The following is a 10,525-nucleotide window of genomic DNA, read 5'->3' as shown; positions in this document are numbered from 1 at the left end:
GTGTGCACATGTGTGTGTGTGTATGTGTGTATGTGTGCGCGTGCACGTGTGTGTGTGTATGTGTATGTGTGCACGTGTGTGTATGTGTGCGTGTGCACGTGTGTGTGTGTGTATGTGTACACATGTGTGTGTAAAGTTCATTTTCTACATGAACAGTTCAAAGTTCAGATCACAAGTTTCAAATTAAACTTGTTGGTTCATGATTATTTACAGTAAATAGTTTCAAATATGAACTTGTTCATTGTTTTCTTTGTTGTGTGTGATTATTTTAGTTTCGTTGTTGTGATTATTTTAGTTTCGTTGTTGTGATTATTTTAGTTTCGTTGTTGTGTTGCCAAAGCGTCAGAACCGCACACAGACGTGACCTGATCAGTTTAACAAAGAAACTGTTCAGTTTCATCTTTATCAGTTTGGCTCCTGATGCTTCAGGCTTCACTCCAGCGTTTAACAAACTGTTTGTGCAGGGCCGCTCCTGTCTCCCGCGGACGACAGGGCCGCTCCTGTCTCCCGCGGACGACAGGGCCGCTCCTGTCTCCCGCGGACGACAGGGCCGCTCCTGTCTCCCGCGGACGACAGGGCCGCTCCTGTCTCCCGAGGGCGACAGGGCCGCTCCTGTCGCTGTCAGTGGGGTTTGAGCGGAGGATCTGTCTTGATTTGGTGTTTTAGTTTGATAAAGTGTGTGCAGGTCCTTCAGGTCAGTGTGATGTTTGGAGTTTGTTGTTGGTGCGACTCGTGTGGATTTTTTTCTTTTTTCTCTTCAGTCGAGTTTCACCTGAACAACGACGACTCAACAAAGAAACTGAAGCTCAGACTCAGAGTGAACGAGCTCAGGTCAGAAACACAGAACTCAGGTCAGGACCAGAATATGAACACTCAGGTCCAACACTGTGTGTGTCTGTGTCTGTCTGTGTGTCTGTCTGTGTGTGTGTGTCTGTCTGTGTGTGTGTGTCTGTCTGTGTGTGTGTGTGTGTGTGTGTGTGTGTGTGTCTGTGTGTGTGTGTGTGTCTGTCTGTCTGTGTGTGTGTGTGTGTCTGTCTGTGTCTGTGTGTGTGTCTGTCTGTGTGTGCGCGTGTCTGTGTGCGCGTGTCTGTGTGCGCATGTCTGTGTGCGCGCGTGTGCACATGTCTGTGTGTGTGTGTGTGCTGTGTGTGTGTGTGTGTGTGTCTGTCTGTGTGTGTGTGTGTCTGTCTGTGTGTGTGTGTGTCTGTCTGTGTCTGTGTGTGTGTGTCTGTCTGTGTCTGTGTGTGTGTCTGTCTGTGTGTGTGTCTGTGTGCGCGTGTCTGTGTGCGCATGTCTGTGTGCTGTGTGTCTGTGTGTGTGTGTGCTCTGTCTGTGTGTGTGTGTGTGTGTCTGTGTGTGTGTGTGTGTCTGTCTGTGTGTGTGTGTGTGTCTGTCTGTGTGTGTGTGTGTGTCTGTGTGTGTGTGTGTGTGTCTGTGTGTGTGTGTGTGTGTGTCTGTCTGTGTGTGTGTGTGTGTGTCTGTCTGTGTGTGTGTGTGTCTGTGTGTCTGTCTGTGTGTGTGTGTGTCTGTCTGTGTGTGTGTGTGTCTGTTTGCTGTGTGTGTGTGTGTCTGTCTGTGTGTGTGTGTGTGCGTGTCTGTGTGTGTGTGTGTGTCTGTCTGTGTGTGTGTGTGTCTGTCTGTGTGTGTGTGTGTGTCTGTCTGTGTGTGTGTGTGTGTGTGTGTGTCTGTCTGTGTGTGTGTGTCTGTCTGTGCGCGTGTCTGTGTGCGCGTGTCTGTGTGCGCGTGTCTGTGTGCGCGCGTGTGCACATGTGTGTGTTTTACCCGATGAGTCCGGCGGAGTTCGCCACGACTCCGTCTGAATGATCTTCGTCCATGGCGATGTGATCGATGAAGGAGAGAATGAAGGGCACACGAGGCTGCATCAGCATCACGTCCGCTACACACAAAATACACACACCATTACACACATGTCCCCTACACACAAAATACACACACCATTACACACATGTCCCCTACACACAAAATACACACACCATTACACACATGTCCCCTACACACAAAATACACACACCATTACACACATGTCCGCTACACACAAAATACACACACCATTACACACATGTCCGCTACACACAAAATACACACACCATTACACACATGTCCGCTACACACAAAATACACACACACCATTACACACATGTCCCTACACACAAAATACACACACCATTACACACACGTCCCCTACACACAAAATACACACACCATTACACACACGTCCCCTACGCACAAAATACACACACCATTACACACAAAATACACACACCATTACACACATGTCCGCTACACACAAAATACACACACCATTACACACATGTCCCCTACACACAAAATACACACACCATTACACACATGTCCGCTACACACAAAATACACACACCATTACACACATGTCCGCTACACACAAAATACACACACCATTACACACACGTCCCCTACACACAAAATACACACACCATTACACACATGTCCCCTACACACAAAATACACACACCATTACACACATGTCCGCTACACACAAAATACACACACCATTACACACATGTCCGCTACACACAAAATACACACATTACACACACGTCTACACACAAATACACACACATACACACATGTCCCTACACACAAAATACACACACCATTACACACATGTCCTACACACAAAATGCACACACCATACACACATGTCCGCTACACACAAAATACACACACCATTACACACATGTCCGTACACACAAAATACACACACACCATTACACACATGTCCCTACACACAAAATACACACACCATTACACACACGTCCCCTACACACAAAATACACACACCATTACACACACGACAAAATACACACACGTCCACACACACAAAAACACACACCATTACACACATGTCCGCTACACACAAAATACACACACCATTACACACATGTCCCCTACACACAAAATACACACACCATACACACATGTCCCTACACACAAAATACACACACATTACACACATGTCCGCTACACACAAAATACACACACCATTACACACATGTCCGCTACACACAAAATACACACACCATTACACACATGTCCCCCTACACACAAAATACACACACACATTACACACACGTCTACACACAAAATACACACACCATTACACACACGTCAGCTACACACAAAATACACACACCGTTACACACAAAAAACACACAATTACACACATGTCCGCTACACACAAAATACACACACGTCAGCTACACACAAAACACATTTACACACGTCAGCTACACACAAAACACAGTTACACACAGAGTCCCACACAGACACGTGTAAGAGGATTTAAAACCATCACAGCAGCTGCACACACAGAAATAAAACACACACACACACACACACACACACACACACACACACAAACACACACGCACACGTCCATGTGCAGGAGCTTTTAGACGACGACAGAAACCAAAACATTTAAAACTGTCGCTTCAGAAACAAGAAAAAAACAAACACAGAAGAGACGAGGAGGATCTAAAGTTTGTAGGATCCCGCAAAACCAGGCGCCCTGTGGTGAGAGGGCGACTGGGCGAAGAGACCCGTTTGTCTGTGACGTTCTAAAATCTCCCTGTGGAACTCTGAGCAGAGAGAGGAACGAACGTCACTACAGGAGAACATCAGAAGAACCAACGTCACTACAGGAGAACCTCAGAAGAACCAACGTCACTACAGGAGAACATCAGAAGAACCAACGTCACTACAGGAGAACCTCAGAAGAACCAAAGTCACTACAGGAGAACATCAGAGAACATCAGAAGAACCAACGTCACTACAGGAGAACCTCAGAAGAACCAACGTCACTACAGGAGAACATCAGAGAACATCAGAAGAACCAACGTCACTACAGGAGAACCTCAGAAGAACCAACGTCACTACAGGAGAACATCAGAAGAACCAACGTCACTACAGGAGAACCTCAGAAGAACCAACGTCACTACAGGAGAACCTCAGAAGAACCAACGTCACTACAGGAGAACATCAGAAGAACCAACGTCACTACAGGAGAACCTCAGAAGAACCGTCACTACAGAAACATCAGAAGAACCAACGTCACTACAGGAGAACCTCAGAAGAACATCAGAAGAACCAACGTCACTACAGGAGAACCTCAGAAGAACCAACGTCACTACAGGAGAACCTCAGAAGAACCAACGTCACTACAGGAGAACCTCAGAAGAACCAACGTCACTACAGGAGAACCTCAGAAGAACCAACGTCACTACAGAAGAACCTCAGAAAAAACCAACGTCACTACAGGAGAACCTCAGAAGAACATCAGAAGAACCAACGTCACTACAGGAGAACCTCAGAAGAACCAACGTCACTACAGGAGAACCTCAGAAGAACCAACGTCACTACAGGAGAACCTCAGAAGAACCAAAGTCACTACAGGAGAACCTCAGAAGAACCAACGTCACTACAGGAGAACCTCAGAAGAAACCAACGTCACTACAGGAGAACCTCAGAAGAACCAACGTCACTACAGGAAACCTCAGAAGAACCAACGTCACTACAGGAGAACATCAGAAGAACATCAGAAGAACCAACGTCACTACAGGAGAACCTCAGAAAGAACCAAAGTCACTACAGGAGAACCTCAGAAGAACCAACGTCACTACTACAGCAGAACCTCAGAAGAACCAACGTCACTACAGGAGAACATCAGAAGAACCAACGTCACTACAGGAGAACATCAGAAAAGAACATCAGAAGAACCTCAGAGAAGAACCAACGTCACTACAGGAGAACCTCAGAAGAACCAACGTCACTACAGGAGAAACCTCAGAAAGAACCAACGTCACTACAGGAGAACCTCAGAAGAACCAACGTCACTACAGGAGAACCTCAGAAGAACCAACGTCACTACAGGAGAACATCAGAAGAACATCAGGAGAACATCAGAAGAACCAACGTCACTACAGGAGAACCTCAGAAGAACCAACGTCACTACAGGAGAACCTCAGAAGAACCAACGTCACTACAGGAGAACCTCAGAAGAACCAACGTCACTACAGGAGAACCTCAGAAAAAACCAACGTCACTACAGAGAAACCTCAGAAGAACCAACGTCACTACAGGAGAACCTCAGAAGAACCAACGTCACTACAGGAGAACATCAGAAGAACATCAGAAGAACCAACGTCACTACAGGAGAACCTCAGAAGAACCAACGTCACTACAGGAGAACCTCAGAAGAACCAACGTCACTACAGGAGAACATCAGAAGACATCAGAAGAACATCAGAAGAACCAACGTCACTACAGGAGAACCTCAGAAGAACCAACGTCACTACAGGAGAACCTCAGAAGAACCAACGTCACTACAGGAGAACCTCAGAAGAACCAACGTCACTACAGGAGAACCTCAGAAGAACCAACGTCACTACAGGAGAACATCAGAAGAACCAACGTCACTACAGGAGAACCTCAGAAGAACCAACGTCACTACAGGAGAACATCAGAAGAACCAAAGTCACTACAGGAGAACATCAGAAGAACATCAGAAGAACCAACGTCACTACAGGAGAACATCAGAAGAACATCAGGAGAACATCAGAAGAACATCAGGAGAACATCAGGAGAACATCAGGAGAACATCAGAAGAACCAACATCGCTACAGGAGAACATCAGAGGAGAGGTGTTAGTATGAGTGTTGTTCTCACGGTGGATGACGTTCTCCTGGTCGCCCTTCAGGCCCTGGATGATCCCGGTGTAGGCCTCCAGACAGCCCTCCCTCAGCTCGTTCAGGTAATCCACCATGTCATAGTCCGTCTGAAACACACAGAACCACCAGTCAAAACCACCTCCACGGAACAGAACATTCAGAACCTGTGAAGAACACTCAACCCAAAGGCAGAACATTCAGAACCTGTGAAGAACACTCAACCCAAAGGCAGAACATTCAGAACCTGTGAAGAACACTCAACCCAAAGGCAGAACATTCAGAACCTGTGAAGAACACTCAACCCAAAGGCAGAACATTCAGAACCTGTGAAGAACACTCAACCCAAAGGCAGACGGGCCTCAGGTTTGAGACTGGATCAGACTCTGTTCTCGTTTAGTCTAATTCGACTTTTAATCTAAATATTCTTCGGTTCCACTTCCACAGGAACCTTCTGCCACCTGGGTGACCCCTGAGTAGGAGCGGGCGATATCTCGATATTTTAAATATATGGAGATATTTTTTAAACTCGATATGAATTCTGAATATCGTATATATCGAAATAATCTTTATATTCAGTTCTGATTTTGCTGCGTCGCTTGTTTTTCTTCTGTCTCTGATTCTGCTGCTTGTGTCTCTTCTCACTGTCGCCTGAACGTCCAAAGTTGTTGCCAGTGAAAATCTTCAAGCCCCACGAAACCTCTCCACCATCAGCAGAACACCCCTCTGACACAGAGAGAACACCCCTCTGTCACACAGAGAACACCCCTCTGACACAGAGAGAACACCCCTCTGTCACAGAGAGAAACACCCCTCTGTCAGAGAGAACACCCTCTGACACACAGAGAGAACACCCCTCTGACACACAGAGAGAACACCCCTCTGACACACAGAGAGAAACACCCCTCTGACACAGAGAGAACACCCCTCTGACACAGAGGAGAACACCCCTCTGTCACAGAGAGAACACCCCTCTGACACAGAGAGAACACCCCTCTGTCACACAGAGAGAACACCCCTCTGACACAGAGAGAACACCCCTCTGACACAGAGAGAACACCCCTCTGACACAGAGAGAACACCCCTCTGTCACAGAGAGAACACCCCTCTGACACAGAGAGAAGAACACCCCTCTGTCACACAGAGAGAACACCCCTCTGTCACACAGAGAGAACACCCCTCTGACACAGAGAGAACACCCCTGACACACCCCTCTGTCACAGAGAGAACACCCCTCTGACACAGAGAGAACACCCCTCTGTCACAGAGAGAACACCCCTCTGTCACAGAGAGAACACCCCTCTGACACAGAGAGAGAACACCCCTCTGTCACACAGAGAGAACACCCCTCTGACACAGAGAGAACACCCCTCTGTCACAGAGAGAACACCCCTCTGACACAGAGAGAACACCCCTCTGTCACACAGAGAGAACACCCCTCTGACACACAGAGAGAACACCCCTCTGTCACAGGAGAGAGAAACACCCCTCTGTCACAGAGAGAGAACACCCCTCTGTCACAGAGAGAACACCCCTCTGACACAGAGAGAACACCCCTCTGTCACACAGAGAGAACACCCCTCTGACACAGAGAGAACACCCCTCTGTCACAGAGAGAACACCCCTCTGACACACCCCTCTGTCACAGAGAGAGAACACCCCTCTGACACACAGAGAGAAACACCCCTCTGTCACACAGGAGAACACCCCTTCATATTCCACTGAGTCTCTGTGTCTTTAGTCCAACACAAACTGAACCACATCAGACACAAGAAACAACAGTTTTTTTCACACATTAGTTTATGCAAATGAGTCATGTGATTTAATGTTTAGTTTGTGTCAAACTTAAATGTGTTAAAACTGAATTAAACACATGATAATGTCAAACAGCTGATGTGGATCTAGAGTCGTTATGTTTAAATATTGTAAAGTTTATTTATGTAGAAGATTTTCATGAAGAATCTGCTTCGGTGTCACTTGTACAACAGAGTTTGAATCGTTGGGTTTGATCTGCAGGGGACTGTGGGATTAAACCTCAGAGCTCCTCACGCTGGAACATGGATCTGTTCAAATAATGAACCTCTTGATCTTCTGACACTGAAGGAGCTGATGGTCATGTTCATGGTCATGATGATGTTGATGTTCATGTTCCTCGTTCGGTTACAGAGTTAATACAAACATGAGCTTGAGTTGAGTTGTTTTATTTATGGATGAAAAGAAGGAAATATGTTTTATTTCTTTTATTTTACAGTTTATTTTTTGTATAATTAGGGATTTTTTTGTCATCTTAAATGTGGCAGAAGTTGTTTGTTCCTACATGAACACTGAGTGTGTCACGTGCACATCAGTATCTCGGTTCTGTCAGTGTTCGTGTTACTGTGTTTACATGAGCACTGAGAAACCGGGACACTCATATCCACGTGGACATGATCAAATGTTGTGTCCCGGTTTCTTGACATAATCTTACAAATGCACAAGTGCAAAAATTTACTTAAATCAATTTAATAAACCAGGAAAAATACAAACCGTGAGCTAATTTAGCATAAGAAGCTAAGGAGCTACGAGATTTCCCACAATCCACTGCACACATCAAACCAACAGATTCTTCATTCAAATCTTCTAAAACATCTAAACCAGAACCACTGTAGACACATCAGCCCGTTTGATCAGATCATTCAGCTCTGATCACATTTGTTTACGTTTTACAGAAACAAAACTTAAAACTGCATGGATCATTAGCATAAACTGTTAGCGGTGATAAAAACAGCTGCTCCTTGTGCCGCTGATGTGATCAGATTCTTTTGGACTAAATGACTCGACTCAGTGGATTATGTGAGTTGTTTCTGTGACAGAAGAGGTGCTGATGATGGTGAGTCTGTTCTGTGTGTGTGTCGTACAGGAGATAGTTCATGTTTTAGTTTTTCAGCGTCACACGAGTGCAGGTCGTACATGTGCAGGTTTAGTGCAGCTCTTTATTTTAGTTATTTCACTCGTTTGTTCACTTTATTTCTGACGGTCAATTTATTTATGTCGCTACTGTTGTAGTGAAAAGACTGGAAAGTGTCTTCTGGACGCATGCGCACTCAACTTTATGTTGTAGTAACTGGGATACTGTGTTTACATGCCACAGTATCCCGGTTACTATCGGAATAAACCAGATACAGTGTCCCAGTTTCGTCCGCCATCTCAACAAACTTTGTACGAACTGTGAGGAAGCGACAGTTTAAAAAAGCCTCTAAGAACCGCAGCATAAACCACATAATCCCCGCGCGCCGACGAGTCAGTTACACTAGAAACGTAGGGAGTTTGATTGACAACCTGACAGCCAATAGAAAATGAGGGAGCCTTGTTTTCTATTGGCTGATGTTTATCTGGCCTCAACACGTCCACAGTTGATAGATTTTCATTCTTTTTTTTTTGGTCATTATAATTACAAAGCTGCTGCGTCTCTGTAATGGTATTTTAAACTTTCATCAACAATTTAAAACAAAAAAAAATCCTCCATTCAACCTTTAATGCAAACATGAGCTTGAGTTGAGTTGTTTTATTTATGAATGAAAAGAAGGAAATATGTTTTATTTCTTTTATTTTACAGTTTATTATTTATATTATTAGGGTTTTTTGTCACCTTAAACGTGGCAGAAGTTCTTTGTTCCTACATGAACCCTGGAGTTTGGCAGATTTGTTTTTACAGGAGTTTTGGGGGGTTATTTTTCCTGTACACATATATATCGTATATCGACACTGTTGTGGAGTAACAGATTACATGTACCGGAGTAATCAGAGTACAAATGATGAGTAACTGTATTCAGTTAGTTACTGTTTCAGTGAGTGATAATTGGATTACAGTTACTTTGTTGAAATAAGGGATTTTCCTGTTTTCACATTTTGGGCTAATCCAGGACTAAAATCAGTTCTAAACCTGGTCTGAACCAGGTCTTAAACCAGGACTAAACCCAAACCAGAAACCAGGACTAAACCCAGGACTAAACCCAGGACTAAAACCAGGTCTAAACCAGGACTAAACCAGGTCTAAACCAGGTCTAAAACAGGATTTAACAGGACTAAATCCTGCTGCGTGGACCACGTCTCCTCCTCTTCTATCAATAATATTTTTAAAACGGTTCAGTAAAGTTGTGAAGATTTCCTCGTCTTTGTTTGTCTACAGCAAATCAAGTAATCCAAAGTAATCAGATTACATTACTCACTTTATGTAATTTAATGGATTATGTTACAAACTACATTTTGGGGTGTGTAATCTGTAATCTGTAGGGGATTACATTTTAAAAGTGACCTTCTCAACACTGTATATCGAGATATAGAAAAACGTATCGAGATATATTTTTTGCTCCATATGGCCCAGTCCGACCCCTGACCCCTGACCCCTGGTACCTTGTCCACCTGCGCCTGTGAGGCCTGGTCCAGCGTGTCCAGCACCACGGCCAGGTACTTCTTAAACTCTCCCCCGATGGCCAGAGCGATGTCCCCGAACACGGACAGGATCTGAGGCTTCACGGACCGATGGACGTCCTGGTTCTGAACAGACACGAGACACGAGGAGAAGGTCAGACCGAGAGGAGAGTGAGAGGAGAGAGCGCCCCCTTCAGGACAAACCGCACTCACCCTGAGGTTCTCCAGCAGCAGGTTCATGATCTTGTCGCAGTACGGCAGAATATTGGACATGAGCGCTCTGCACAGGTCGCACACCAACCCCACGGCCGCCAGGCAAACCTGAGACACGACCAGAACAAACATGAAGACGTCAAACCAACAACGTCACCAAACCTAAAAGACGAGGAGGA

At 45.3% G+C, this 10,525-nt stretch overlaps 1 protein-coding gene and 1 non-coding gene across 2 annotated transcripts in view; both read right to left on the bottom strand.

Annotated features, from left to right (window-relative positions):
- The window catches only part of kpnb1 (karyopherin (importin) beta 1), a 33,887-nt gene that overhangs the window by 3,447 nt on the left and 19,915 nt on the right, over positions 1-10,525 (bottom strand). The window contains exons 17-20 of the mRNA XM_055152449.1: positions 10,347-10,454; positions 10,116-10,259; positions 5,725-5,833; positions 1,783-1,897 (exon numbers count right to left, since the gene is read on the bottom strand). Coding sequence (XP_055008424.1) covers positions 1,783-1,897; positions 5,725-5,833; positions 10,116-10,259; positions 10,347-10,454 — 476 coding nt within the window. The remainder of the gene's footprint in view (positions 1-1,782; positions 1,898-5,724; positions 5,834-10,115; positions 10,260-10,346; positions 10,455-10,525) is intronic.
- Positions 3,540-3,664, bottom strand: LOC129408793 (small nucleolar RNA SNORA79). The gene has a single exon (XR_008632115.1). It is a non-coding gene; the product is annotated as a small nucleolar RNA SNORA79 (small nucleolar RNA).

Source organism: Boleophthalmus pectinirostris, unplaced genomic scaffold (assembly GCF_026225935.1).
Source record: "Boleophthalmus pectinirostris isolate CB_2022bp ecotype Guang Dong unplaced genomic scaffold, ASM2622593v1 HiC_scaffold_17, whole genome shotgun sequence".
Taxonomy (NCBI): Eukaryota; Metazoa; Chordata; class Actinopteri; order Gobiiformes; family Gobiidae; genus Boleophthalmus; species Boleophthalmus pectinirostris.
The sequence above is the reverse complement of the archived record's forward strand: the minus strand, read 5'-3'. Positions and strand labels throughout refer to the sequence as shown.